General features: G+C 50.2%; 4 protein-coding genes across 4 annotated transcripts; 3 read left to right on the top strand and 1 right to left on the bottom strand.

The window, feature by feature from the left end:
• Positions 1–253: 253 nt before the first annotated feature.
• Positions 254–1,270, bottom strand: CANTADRAFT_3916 (uncharacterized protein; the record flags this gene model as incomplete). Its single annotated transcript, XM_020208787.1, has 1 exon — positions 254–1,270. One exon carries the CDS (start codon positions 1,268–1,270, stop codon positions 254–256), a length of 1,017 nt encoding a protein of 338 aa, XP_020066978.1.
• Positions 1,271–1,857: 587 nt separating this feature from the next.
• On the top strand, positions 1,858–6,741 carry CANTADRAFT_3915 (mitochondrial DNA polymerase catalytic subunit; the record flags this gene model as incomplete). The annotated part of the gene is made up of 3 exons (XM_020208785.1): positions 1,858–1,867; positions 1,931–5,458; positions 6,635–6,741. The coding sequence occupies 3 exons, from the start codon at positions 1,858–1,860 to the stop codon at positions 6,739–6,741; spliced, it is 3,645 nt and encodes a 1,214-aa protein (XP_020066977.1).
• Positions 6,742–9,517: 2,776 nt separating this feature from the next.
• CANTADRAFT_3914 (uncharacterized protein) lies at positions 9,518–10,333 on the top strand (the record flags this gene model as incomplete). Its single annotated transcript, XM_020208784.1, has 1 exon — positions 9,518–10,333. One exon carries the CDS (start codon positions 9,518–9,520, stop codon positions 10,331–10,333), a length of 816 nt encoding a protein of 271 aa, XP_020066976.1.
• A 900-nt stretch (positions 10,334–11,233) lies between these two features.
• On the top strand, positions 11,234–13,891 carry TRY5 (Try5p; the record flags this gene model as incomplete). Its single annotated transcript, XM_020208978.1, has 2 exons — positions 11,234–13,280; positions 13,341–13,891. 2 exons carry the CDS (start codon positions 11,234–11,236, stop codon positions 13,889–13,891), a joined length of 2,598 nt encoding a protein of 865 aa, XP_020066975.1.
• Between the last annotated feature and the right edge of the window lie 331 nt (positions 13,892–14,222).

Below are 14,222 nucleotides of genomic sequence, written 5' to 3'. Positions count from 1 at the left end.
GAAGAGAAACAGAAGAAGCTTGATGGTCTGGAAAAATCCGGAGAATATCTCATGTGGTTGCAACAGAAGCAGAAGCTGAGAAAATGTCGAGAATTATCACTCGAAGCAGAGCTTTATGGTGGAAAATTGCACAATTTCCTCTGACAACTGAATCTTGAGAAATCCTGAGACAATTCCGAGAACTCTCATTGGAATCAGAAGCTTGATGTTCACCTCTGACAACTGAATGGTGAATTCTCATGTGGTTAACTCACTAATAGTCTTCAAATTGAGAGTAGAGGGCAACTGCAACGTTGGCCACACCCAAAACCAATGGGAAAGCACCCAATTGCTTGACGAAGCCACTGTAGACAGCAACCTGGATCAAGAAACGGTTCTGGAGAGCGTACCAAATGCCTTCCAATGAGTGCAAGTTGGTCAAAGGACCCAATTGACCGACAAAGTAGAAGATCACCACCTTGGCAACAGCAAAGATAAAAGGGTCGTAGGAGTAGATTCTGCCCACGATGCCTTCGGCACCATCAAAAACAAGCACTCTTCTGGAGAAGTTGACGTAGTAGGAAACCAACAAGGGTAAGGCGACGGCAGTGGCTCCCCAGAGAGCCAAGGTATAGAGGGACGAGAGCTGCAACAACGCAGTCAATTCGGGAGTGGGAAGTGTGCTTTCAGCGAAGAACGAGTTGTTGTCCTTGAGCAATTGGTGGTTCAACGCGTTGTTCTTGAGCGCAACCACAGGAACGTGGGTGTACAAGAAGAACGAGGCCTCTAACAAGAGCTCGACGAAGTTGAGGGTCACAGTGGTCGACAAACGTTCTCTTAACACGTCCGAGTACTCGAGGTAGGTGATGCCCACGCTGTCAGTGTACTCGTAGAAACGAGCAATCCACTGCTCAGAGGCGTCGATGATGGGGTCCACCACCCATTGCTTGAGGTTGATGGGAGGAGGTGCGTTGTAGTCTGGGTCCTCGTCATCTTCAGCAGCAGCGACGGCGGCTTCTTCTTCGTCGTCGTCGTCTTCTGCGTCTTCGGTTTCTGCGTCTTCTGCCTCGTCGTCCTCTTCGTCTTCCGCAAGTGTGGCTTCTTCAGCCAACTCGTCCTTCTCGTCAACAATGGACTGGATCTTGGAGGTCGAGTCTGAAGGGTTTTCGGCGATGTAGGCGTTGAGCTTCTCCAACAACACCTTCTTGGTGTCCTTGGAAAGGGTGTGGATTTCGAGCTGTTTGAGCACGTGGACGAGGTCCGCCTTCTTGAGGTTGGAGAATTCAGACATGGGAGTGCAGCGGATGTTCTGGAGGGGTCTAACAGATGATACTGCTGGTGGAGGGCTGGAGTTGTTGGGGTGGTTCAAAACAATTATTGGGGCACGTCAACAGCGGTGGGGGTATGTGCAGGTTGTTGTGGTTTTGCTGTTTGGGGGGAGAGGAGAAGAATTGCAGGATGGGGAGCTGCGGTCACGTGACCAAACGGTCTCCTGTTTATGTTCCAGATCACCCCAGAAGGCAAACCTGACACAGCCGCAACCACGCCGTTTGCTGCTATATCAGAGCCCCTGCGCCGTCCAGAAAGCGTCCCCGACTGTTTCTGCCCGTCCCAGGCTCCACACCTCCGCCAGAAACGCCCCACACACTCCCAGAAAACTCTGCCAGAAAGTGGTCTCCAGACACATTATCAGCTACTCCAGACCCTCAAGCGCTGCTACCGCCCTGCTGCTTTCAGGACAGGACTTCTGAAGGATTGCCAACATCCTTATCACGAAAAAACCGCCATTTCCCGTCAATTTCCGCCGATTGCCACCATTAGTCCTCTCCGACCTAGACTCGTCCAGACGCCGCCAGCTCCACCGCCACAGGCTCCATCATGCTGCTACGTCTAGCCCTGCTGGCACCCATACGGGTGCCGCTGCTAGCGCGACGCTCTCTGCTACGACTAGTCCCTCCAGGACCCGCAAGAGCTCTCCATAAGCTGGGACGCCTCCAGCGACCACAACCCGCTCCACAGGCTCCAAAAGAGTCTCCACGCGTCAATCAGGTGGGCATCCAGTATCTCTCGGAAAGCCTCCACCGCAAGGTATTTCCCAGCACGTCCACGACCGAATATCTCCAGCCACAGCACCCTGAGCTCCTTTCAGTGGCCATCGAGCATCTCAAGCACAACGACCTCTACGGCAAAAAGACCACAATTACAAACCCCATCGAATTTGCCCATGTTCCGGCGCTTTTGGGCTCGTCTCTCGACGAGCACTTCCACAAAATAGGAACAGCCGTGCTGCAGCCGTACCTTGCCATGGCCGAAAAGCTCTTCGCTCCGAGCTCGCTGGTGCCACCGCAGCCACTGCAATGGGTATTCCAAGCCGGCTGGACTCGCTATGTCCCCGGAAAGCCCCCCAAACTGGTGGAATTTCCCCTTGAGTCCGAATTGGTTTTCGACGTTGAAGTGATGTATCAGCGCTCCAACTATGCAGTGATGGCCACCTGTGCTTCCACGGAGGCCTGGTACGGCTGGGTGTCACCTCTTCTCACCAACCACGCCCAGGACGCCTCCTACGATAATTGGGAGCATCTCATTCCGTTCGACAGTTTGGCCACTCCAAAGTTAATGGTGGGCTACAACGTCTCGTACGACCGGTCGAGAATCCTCGAAGAGTACAACATCAAGCAGTCGCAGGCGTTTTTCTTGGATGGAATGGCCCTCCACGTCGCAGTGGCTGGGATCTGCTCCCAGCAACGTCCCATGTGGAACAAGCACAAGAAGAACAAATCGGCCCTCGAGGAAGAGGTGGAGGCTGCCAGCGACAGTGACTTCGACAGGCCATCTGCAGCCAGCCTTCTTGCCTCCGAATTGATCGACGACCCGTGGCTCAATAAGGGCTCGCCCAACTCGTTGGCCAACGTGTACAAGTTCCATTGGGGCCAGGACTTGGACAAGTCCGATCGGGACTTCTTCAGCGGCCTGGATCCGGCCCAAGTGGTGGAGAATTTCCAGAAGTTGATGTCGTACTGTGCCAAAGACGTCGAAGCCACCTTCTTGGTGACCAAGAAGCTCTTTCCTGAATTCAGAGAAAAGGTGCCTCATCCGGTATCTTTTGGAGCCTTGAGGCACATGGGGTCATTGATATTGCCTACCAGCACCAAGTGGGATTCATACATCAAGACTGCGGAACAGGTCTACCAAGAGAATAGAGAACAAGTGGCCCAAATCCTTAGAGAACGGGCTCAGGAATTGGTCAGATACATCGAGCATCCAGACTCGAAGAAGCCAGACCAAGAGAATGATCCGTGGCTTCGTCAGCTTGATTGGACGTTGAAATTGCCCCGGCTCAAAAAGGACGGTACTCCAGTCGCCAACAACGCCTATTTGACAGGGTACCCAGAATGGTACAGGGATCTTTTCAAGACCACCACCGTGGATGGAGTCAGAAAGCGGGAAATGAACATTTCGGTCCGCACTCGTATCACTCCCCTTTTGTTGAGATTGAAATGGGAAGGATATCCGTTGCTCTGGACCAATTCTGCTGGCTGGTGTTTCAAGGTTCCTCTCAAGGACGATATAATCGATCTCATGGAATCAAAAAACTACACTAGAGCTAGGTTAAATGAAGATGATCTTAAGAAGTACCTTCCTGAATTGCGTGACGAAGGAAACAATTACGAACTCTTCAAGATCCCCCATCCTGATGGCCCAGCGAAGAGAACAACCAGTATCTTGTCAAAAGGATACCTCAAATTTTTCGAGGACGGAACATTGACCTCGGAGTATAATTACGCCCAAGAGATTTTGACCTTGAATAATGCTGCGTCTTATTGGATGGGAAATCGTAATAGAATTTCCACTCAGTTTGTGGTTTATTCAGATGCAAATAACGATTTCGGTTTGAAAAATAACAAGGAAATGGGAATCATTTTACCCAAGCTTTGTACAATGGGTACCATCACCAGACGGGCCACAGAAAACACCTGGCTTACTGCATCGAATGCAAAAAAGAACAGAATCGGTTCCGAATTGAAGTCACTTATCGAGGCCCCCAAGGGATACGTATTTGTGGGAGCAGATGTTGACTCTGAGGAATTGTGGATCGCTTCGTTGGTAGGAGACTCATTGTTTGGAATGCACGGAAGCACTGCCTTGGGATGGATGACTTTGGAAGGTGACAAGTCCGAAAAGACAGACCTACACTCCAAAACTGCCGAAATCATGGGCATTTCCCGAGGAGATGCCAAAGTTTTCAATTACGGAAGAATCTATGGAGCAGGAGTCAAATTTGCGACTAGACTATTGAAGCAGTGTAATTCCAGCTTGAGCGACCAGGAAGCAGAAGAAATCGCCATGAAGCTTTATGCAAAGACCAAGGGACAATCGTCAAAGTCGACGTTGTTGAGTGGAAGACTATACCATGGTGGTTCCGAGTCAGTGATGTTCAATGCGTTAGAAGCAATTGCCCATCAAGAGAACCCCCGAACACCCATTCTTGGAGCATCGATCACCGCTGCTTTGACAAGCGAGAATCTCAACAAGAACGAATATCTTACTTCCAGAATTAACTGGGCCATCCAAAGTTCTGGTGTTGATTACTTGCACTTGTTGGTGGTGTCGATGGCCTATCTCATCGAAAGATACCAAATCGATGCTAGATTGGCCATCACGGTACACGACGAACTCAGATTCCTTGTCAAAGAAGAGGACAAGTACAAGGCCGCATTGTTGCTCCAAATCAGCAACTTGTGGACCAGAGCCATGTTTTGCGAGCAATTAGGCATTAAAGAACTACCTCAGAATTGTGCCTTCTTCTCCGAAGTTGATGTTGACCATGTGTTGAGAAAGGAAGTGAGTTTAGACTGCGTGACACCTTCGCAGCCAGTACCGATTGCTCCTGGGGAGTCGTTGAACATACTGCAGTTGCTAGAGAGGTACGGAAACGAGTCATTGAGTGTGGATCAAGTATTCAGAGATTATGACAATATTCCGTACCAACCTCGTGAACCAGTGATGAACTCGCTTGACAGCACGTTATCAACGCAGGCAAGACTTGCCAAGATCGCATTGCAAACATCGGTGGACCAACGAGAATGGAGAAAGAACTTGGGCGAGTACATCAAGCTGGTGAAAGGAGAGACAGAAGACGACAAATCTTTGGTGTACACGAAGAATACCCAGAAAGCCAGGACCAACAATAGTTTCAAAGGCACCAAGAAGGTCAGCCACGATCTGAGCTCCACCCTGACTAAGAATACCAGGAAAGACTACAAGGAAAGGAAACCACTCCTGGTTTCAACCTCGTCCAACAGGAAGAGGCCCAGAATAATGGAAGAATTTGATATCAGCAGTGACGGTACTGAAGAGTTGAAGCATCATGTCAAAACTACGGCAAGTGCCACATCGAGAGTGAAGTCGTCTCCCGACAGTCCTGAAGGTTCCACTTGTAAACTAACGGTTAAAGTGGGCGATTTCGAGAATGTCACGGGTACCGGAGTATCTAAGAAGGGAGCAGGCATCACTCAGAGGAGCGGGAACTCGCGATTAATTCGACGACTAACCAAGGACAGAATGGGTGCAAAATCGGTTGCACTGCGACCGAAGGCCACGCCCTATCTGAAGTATCTACGACGAGAGGATAAACCATCGTACGAGAGCACCTCCTCCCGATTGACGAAGACACGAAGTTCCGATGTATTGATGAGATGATGATATAACTGTTTAGTACAGTCCACCTGCCGGGTATCGAAAGAGCCGACTCATCTGCAGAAGGCGCCACAATTGGCTGAGACAAGCGGACTTGGCCATTAATTGCTGGCGGATGGGAGGCTATGATTATTTAGCGGTGTCTACCAAAGTACGTTTAGGTTAGTAGAGGTGTAGCCAGGATAGAGGGGGGTGTGCATATTGATGCGATTGTCGGTGCATAACGGTGGCGGAAGCAGGAAAAGTGCCTAGCGGAAATACTTCAAAAAAGCGAGCGCAGCGAACAATCGACAATAGGTTCTAGCGACGGCCAGGCAAGTAGCCAGGTCAACGCCAGCACCTCCACCTGGGCCAATTGGGTCACTGGAGCGAAGCCCGGACGTTTTCCTCCGCCAGAAATCGGCTGGTGCGGAAAGTCAGACATGCCCAGCCGTTTGCTGGCGGAGTGCGGAAGGCTGGCGGCGCTATCCCATCGCAGGGAACCATGAGGGGTAGGATCTGTGCCGGGACGTCCCGATGTAAGCCGCATGGGTGCTATGTTATGATTAGAGTGTTTATACCACGAGCCACGTGATGGGTAGACGAGGGGCCCAAAACAGCAAGCAGCTTGCCCAATGCGGAAGCAGGTGCATTCGCCGATAGTGACAGAAACCTCGCCATCAGTGTCTGCCCCCACCACGATGGCTCCAGGCATGACAGCGACCCCAGGACGGTGCCAATAGGGCACAGTTCACACGAGCACCCCAAACCGAGCCGCCGGAGTCGATCCGAGGCCCAATTCGTCCGTCCATGGCCGAGTGTCTGCGTAACCCCGAGTGAGGTATTTAACGCTCCGGTTTGTCCGACATGGACGTGCGCGCACAATCTGACATTTCTGCACTCTCCCTCTTATAAATACAGTGGACGACCCCCCATGGCAATTTCTTCTTCTTTATCCATCGATTAAAAATGTTGCCAGCCGGTGTTATCTTAGTTTTCGTTTTGGTGTTCTTGGCCTTCGTTGCCGTCACCGGTGTCTTTGTGCAAAAGAAGCTCAAGGCTAAGAAGTCCAACCAAAGATTTTAAATTGGAGGTCTGATGGTCTTCACATTTGTTTCATATCATTGCTAGCTCGTGGGCGACGGCTACGGCCCTGCCTGCGTGCCAATGATAATATTATTATCTGCCTTGTTTCTGAGGTTTGTTATATTGCTACGACGGTTTTTTTAGGATACTGTATGTCTCGACGGGAATCAACGACATTACACCAGCCGGGCCACATTGCTAGATTGGGGAATCATGGCAATGTTGGTCTGATCAATACATATTAATTAATATCCACAAAACGTAGATCGAGCTAAAACTCGCTGAAAACTAGCTGAAAACGTGCAGAAACAACTGGCCATTGCAACTAGTCGACTCCTCGCAATCGGCCATCGCTGGCTCCTCCTGTCAGGGACAGGCTACATTGTCCTGCCGAAACTCATCTCCTCGCTAGCCAAAAACCCGACGAAAATAGGCCAGTGCGTTATCGGAGCTCTGATTTGTCAACTTTGCCCCATCGCTGGTATTGGCGCATGGGGCTGGTGCAGGAGCTGGCCCGGAGGGCGATACTCCGGAGGACGGTAGAATCTTCTACCAGGTGGAGGAGGAGGTACGACGGTCCTATAGTGGCCAATGATGGGTCATTGAGTGTTCTAGCTAGTCAGCAATGTAGGGCAGTTCGAGGCATTCGGTTCAGACAGACATTTTTGTTTTTGTTTTTCTCGGACACTTTTCACCCACCAGGACTCGGAACCAGACGGCTGGGGAAAGACGTCATAGTGGGGTTGCTCCCACCATTACTGGCGCTTCCGCTGGGCTGCGATGAGCCCCACCCGCCAGCCACTAACAGAGCTGGAAATTTCTTCTTATTATGGTGCAATTTCTCCATTGGACCCAACGGCTCCCGAGCCCAAGCGGGATTATGAGGCTCAGTAGACCCAGGTCCGACTGGGTGGCTCTCCGTGAACATCAACACACGATTCCGGAGGGCAGTTTCGGCCGAAATGTATGTCAGTAATTAGCCAAATCAAATTTTGTGACTCGGTGCTCGCAGCCCGGGCACTGTAATCCCGCGGATGGCTTGCCCTGGAGGCCAACGAAATGGGAGGTACGGCAGATGAGGCTGCTGTGAGCCGGCTTGGTTACGGATGGTTAGTGGCCTGGCACGAAAGGTTTTACATCAATCACGTCAGGATATTCTGTAGTTCTCGTAGCCAGACTTCAGCAATAAACCGCACGTTTCTTGAGCCAGTAAATGGGTACTAAGTCATATATACTCGTTTAGATAAAGAGCTTAAGTCGATTTGGCCAAAACTAGTATGTTTTCTTTTGGGGCAATCAACGGTTTCCTCCAACGTAATCTATGTTTTACCAATAATAGTAAACAATGTAAAAACTTGTTAACCGTTACAAACGAATTGTCCAAAAATGGCACATTTAAATAGTTGAAATAACCATCGAGTTATGGTGTATGGCCAATTACGCCATCACACCTATAATTGATAACACTTACCTTTGCTTTTCCCAATAGTATAGGATTTTTTGTATACAGATTTCCGACAACCTCTAAACTTTTCCAACATCTCATTTCTTGTACTATTTAATATGTCCCATATGTTTTCAATGGATTGTCTATTAGAAGTTAACGGTCTAAAATTACATGCAATTCACCAGTAATTATCTTATCTCTGATTAATATCACTATTATAAGTTAGTTCAGACCCAGGTAGGAAACAAAGTAACCTTCCTATTCCAAAAAATATTTCCAGGCCGAGATAGAGTACCTCAACTTGTAAAGAATTATATGACCTCCACTTGTTTACGTAGCTTTTTCTATTTTACTTGATTAAGCTAAACACAAGATATGTATTCGATCACAATTAATAACTGTTATTTTGTTGAACAAACAAGGTATAACTGTAATTAAAAATAAGCGTAGTTGTGAGGTAAATTAAATTATCGAAGGTTGTAACATATGGAATTATCAAATGTTGAATTATTAATGAACGCTAAACCAGTACCTCTTGAGCAATGAAACATCCCTCAATCCCTTTCCTGCCACCAACCTCACATGCTTCTCTCTCTCTCTCTCTTTTTGGCTACTATATTTTTATTGTGTTTATCTTAATTCTACCTCCCGATATTCATATCCATTCTTAGGATACTTCATTCGTTGCTGGCGTCCGGAATACCTTTTATAGCTGGAAAAAGATAACGAGTTAAATATTCCAAAAGGACTATTTCGTGGTTTTTTGGAAATACGAATCTTAAAGCGCAAGCTACAGAGGGAATCAGTTTCGGCAATCGTGTTTTCAAAGCAGACAGAATTATAGGCGAATATTGAAACTGTGAGTTAGAATTACGAATAGCCTATCACACCAATAATTGGGTGAAGCAAAGATAATCAGTTAGGCGATGCGAAAAAATTAACCTCTCTTGGAATTGGCAATTAGTCACAACGGTCACATAAGCTTTATGCCTACTCTTATTACTTGGGAATAGTGTAGATCATATAAGTCACGTGCCGCACATCACGCGTTCCGATATTCGCGATGTGATCAGATTGTTATTCTCCTAAGTCTTGTGACTAATGTTCAACCATCTTTTGAGACGAAACAGGGAGTCTTCCCCATCCAGAGAGACATACCTGCCTCAGCGGGCTCCAACTGCCAGCACCCCTCAAATTCGGCGGCGAAACAGCCAGGAAACGCTCGCTACGCTCGTGAACCTGACTTATCTGGATCCACCGGAAAATGATACAGGAATCGGAAACGAAGCCACCAGTGAAGATATGCAGTCGCTCGTGTCAGAGGAGACGATGATTAACCAGCCGTTGGTGTTTGGCCATCCCGTGCACCAGTACACGACTGTTCGGGAGTTTCCTATCATGAACACGTTTCTCCAGCTGGGAGTGGAGGTTTTCGAGTCGCAGCAGGCGTTCGAGGGGGGCGAGAGGGCGCTCTGGCAGACGTCGACCTCGGTGATGAGCGTATTCAAGCGAGGAGCTCCCTTCATGGTGATCCGGAACAGTGGGTCACGCGACGCGGGTCACATGACCAATAATAACGAAGTGACGGTCCACTTCCGGGTGATTCTGTCCCACGTCCTGGCCTATGTGCTCCAGTTCGCGGCCCCCACGCCTCCCGTGGTCGTCATGAACAACAACTCGTCACGCCCCACTGCTGACTTCGAGTACAGAAATACGAAACTCCGCGTGGTGGGGGTCACGGGTACAACTTCCACATTCGGCAATGGCCTTCTCAAGGTTTTTGTCATGAAGCCTGACACTGCCATGCTCAGCGACGGCGTGGTGTTGCGGCTGAAAAACAAGCCAGAAGTTCACAACCGTATGCTCCTGGTGGTAGAGTCTCAGGACAGAGGGCTAATTCAGGCGGAAATGAGGGCCCAGGAGTTTCTTGTTCACCATCCAATCGCCACATTTCGAGAGGAGGAAACGAAGGTGCTGGGGCGCATTTTGCGCAGTGGAACCATGCGAGTTTTTGGGCGTGAGGTGCTTGGAGAGGCCGAGTTTGTCTTGGTGTGTGTTTTGTTGGTGTTGCGGGAGCAGGAAGGCCGCAAAAACCGGGGCTACGGACGGCCTCGAGAGATGGAGGGGCCTGGCCAGCACAAGTAAGGACTGCAGGGACCCATTTGGGGACTGTGTGGGGTTTTGGGCGATTTTCCATGGAGGAAGTCCTGTTATCTCCAGATTTGCATCTCAGATGAATCGCTTGCATACGAAGGGCCACAAAGAACAGCCCCACAGTTCCGCTGGGTAGCGCCTGGCGCGGGCCGGGGAGGGGGTAGGAACACGAGAGGCGTATCGAAATTCTGGAATAGAAGGTCTTCACGTTAGTCCTGGTCGAGGGACGGTATGACAGTGTCGGTGCCGGTGCCGGGGACTGGGATATGCAGACACCGGCTGGATGCCGGTGGAGGTGTCAATTTTGGAGGTGCCCCGGCCCCGGCTGGGGTTGATGGAAATTTCCACACGGACTAGCTGGGGAACCGACACCGAAGCTGCAGCCCGGATTTGTGTCCGGGTGCGTACCCCTATCGTGTGCAGTGCCACCAGCAGCCGCCGCTGGATGCACCAATGCAGCGGGGGTGGGGGAGATCATCAGGGCCCAGGGCCTCCTGGGGGGTGGCGCCCAAACACCGGGAAAAAGCATCGGCGACCTGGAAGTCGCCCTTCCGGGCCAATTGGCGATAGCACCCCCGGTAGCCCACCGCACCCGGTGGTCCACCACCGTCCAGGCAGGCGATGGTGCTACCCCGCGTAAATGCCCTCCTTGCCTACCATGCGGCTCGCGCGCATGTACCCCACGCGGGGACATTATTGTGCGTTTGGACCACCGTTGCCAGAGTTTTGCGCGGTGATGCTACCAGATTGGGGCATGGGAGAATCTCCTGAGGGGAAACCTGGATGTCGGGGTTGCGGGGTACCATGTATATATACCTGATGGGCGACACCACGCCCAGGGCGAGGCCAGGACGTCCCCTAGCATAACCATATATATACGACGTACCATCCATGGCCACCAAGAAATACATCTGCGCGTTCTGCGCCAGGGCCTTCACCCGCTCCGAGCACAAGCAGCGCCACGAGCGCTCCCACACCAACGAGAAACCGTTCCACTGCCTCCATTGCACGTCGTCGTTTGTGCGCCGCGACTTGCTCCAGCGTCACTGCCGCACGGTCCACAACTTCCAGTTGAGCCTGGCCCAGATCCAGCAGGGCGAGGACGACCACCGTGCTGCGGCTGCCACTAGCTCGCAGTCGCCACCAGCGCCAGCAGCGTCTGCGCAGACCGCCTCCACCCAGACCGCCTCCACTCATCCCGCCACTCATGCCACTACCCACGCCTCCACTCACGCCCCCACCTCCCCCCACCATCATCCCGACCCCAAAAAGCGCAAAAAGTCCGATGACAAGCCAGACCTCACAAACCACGATCTCATCCACCTCCTCTCCATCACCCGCAAGTTGGAGCTGGTGCTCGTGCTGGTCGACGCGTCCAACGCAGACTACGCCCTCAACGACTACTTCCTCATTGGCTACATCCACTTGGTGCTGGCAGCCCAGGACTTCCACGTCTTTGACCGTCTTCTCAAAGACCTTTTTTCATACTTGAACTCGTTCAATGTCAACGCACGTGACAAGCACCTCCACCACCACCCCAACCTCTTCAAGGTGGGCATCATCTACGCCGTGGTGTCGCTTGGCTACAAGGCCAACCGCAACCGACGCGACGCGTCCAAGTTCTTGTTGAAGTCGTGGAATCTTTTGATCAAGAAGTTGATTCCAAACTACAACAACGACAACAACGTGTTGGACCAGATCGAGATCTTGAACAACTTGTTCTTGTTGCTGTACATCTACATCGAGTTCGACTACGCCAGCTTCGACGGCGACGAGTTCGAGGACGAGGGCACGTTGATCAGCGACGACATCATCCTCAACTACCTCAACGACATCAGCTACATCATCTTGTCCAACTTGAACAATATGAGCGCCTCCAACGACAACATCATCGACGGCAACTTGAACATGTTCTGGAACATCTACATCTTGCTTTCGAACGCGTTGAAGGGCGGGCCTCCCAAGTTCTACTCGTTCTTCGTGCACAGACGCGTCGTCGAGGACGCCAGCGACGACTCCCAGCCGTTGACGCTCTTCCTGGTGATGTCACAGCTCTCCAAGTCGTTCATCTCGCTTCCTCCGCAGTCGGAGGCCGAGGCCAAGTTCCTCAACAGCATCATCATCTCCACGCTCTTCAACGAGTTGAAGTTGTACCTCTCGGGCGAGAACTTCTTGATCTTCTCCTCACGCAACTACCTCCACAACTCCATCATCTTGATCAACAAGTCCATCAACATCCACAACAACCTCACCATGATCTCCACCCCCAACGACCTCTTGTTTGCGGCGCCCACCCATCCACAGTCGCTCAAGTTGTTCGAGTTGTTCAAGAAGAACGTCATCATTAACAGTCCCCTCAAGTTCCACGAGTTGTTGAACAACTACCTCTTCATCCCCGCATACTTCTACAACTGGCAGCTCCTCACCATCACCCTCCAGGAAATCAACATGAACTATCCCATCAACCAGTTTGTCATCGACTACATGTCGTCCCCAAACCCTCAGACCTTGAACGTCAACTTGACGTTGTCCAACTACTTCAACTACAAGTCCAATCCCGTGGAAATCAACAACAACTTGAGCATCATCAGTTTCCCCATCATCTTCTTCACAAAGTACTTGCACTTGAACATCATCGACTTGAAGTCCTACAACATCCTCCAGCTCAACTTCATCAACACCTTCATCATCGAGTGGTTCGTGATCATGAACAAGATCATCATCATGATCTGGAACAACACAGAGTTGTTCGACGACAACTACATTCTCCAGAACTTGATCTACTTGTTGTTGGACAATAAGAACTGTCTCTCCAAGAAACTTAACATCCAGTCCAACGGCCCCGAAGAGGAGGACTTCACTTTCAACCAGAAGTGGTTCTGGGTCATCAAGCTCAAGCTCGACCACATTTTCGAGTCCTGGATGAACTTGGTCAAGAGTGAAATCAGCTTGAAAAACCCACCAGACCCAACTCTGAATGCTTACCAGTACAACGGAGCCCCCAATTCCACCTCCAGTGTCCTCAGAAACAGCAACAACTTGTCGATCCTCAAGGTGAACATTTCCAAGTACATCAACGACTTGATACAGCGTGAGGTGGCCAAGTTCCAGGAGGAAAGGTACACTGCTTCTGCTGCGCCAATGAACTCAATGTACTTGAACTACTCTAACTCGTACAATGTGCTCAACAACGATTTTGACCACATGATGGGCACTGGGGCCAGAAGAGCCAATTCTATCACCTTGGGCATCTTGGGAACCGGCAATAATACTTCGGATCTCATCAATAATGTCAGTCCTGTGATGTCTAACAGCTCGTCCAGCTCTTCTGCTTCGGGTCCTGTGAGACAGGGCTCCATTGGTATGGGCAAGAATTACAACTCCCACGCTCCAGCACTCGCAACAGGGTTGGGGCCTGCTCCTGCGGCAGAAATCCCCGTTCTTCCACCCATCTTGGGCAAGAGCTACGGTGGATACGAATTCCAAGGAGACAAGATCGATGTCAAGGGCGAAGCAAAGATGGTGCCAGGGGTGATGAAGCGGGCCTAGGAGCTGTTTGCCTATTTCTGATATGCTGGTCATACTTGGATGGCAACCACTAGAATATCTAGCAGATCATTAGTTCCAATTGTATAGACTCCTTCAATGCTCAGCCAGAGCGTATCATTATGTACATAAACGTTTACACAGTCATATAACAGCGTAGACTACCAGGGAAGTATATATATTCAAACGTTTATACAGTCTTGTATCAGTTTGTAACTTTATGTAATTGTTAAAGCTATTTACCTTGCCGAGTATTTCTAAAAGAGTTTTAGATAGCAGCTAAATCAATGAACCCAATTTATTAGTATAAGATAGTTTTGTTAATTTGAATTAA

The sequence above is a fragment of the Suhomyces tanzawaensis genome, assembly GCF_001661415.1.
Source record: "Suhomyces tanzawaensis NRRL Y-17324 unplaced genomic scaffold CANTAscaffold_1, whole genome shotgun sequence".
Taxonomy (NCBI): domain Eukaryota; kingdom Fungi; phylum Ascomycota; class Pichiomycetes; order Serinales; family Debaryomycetaceae; genus Suhomyces; species Suhomyces tanzawaensis.
This window is presented reverse-complemented; position numbering and strand designations above follow the sequence as displayed.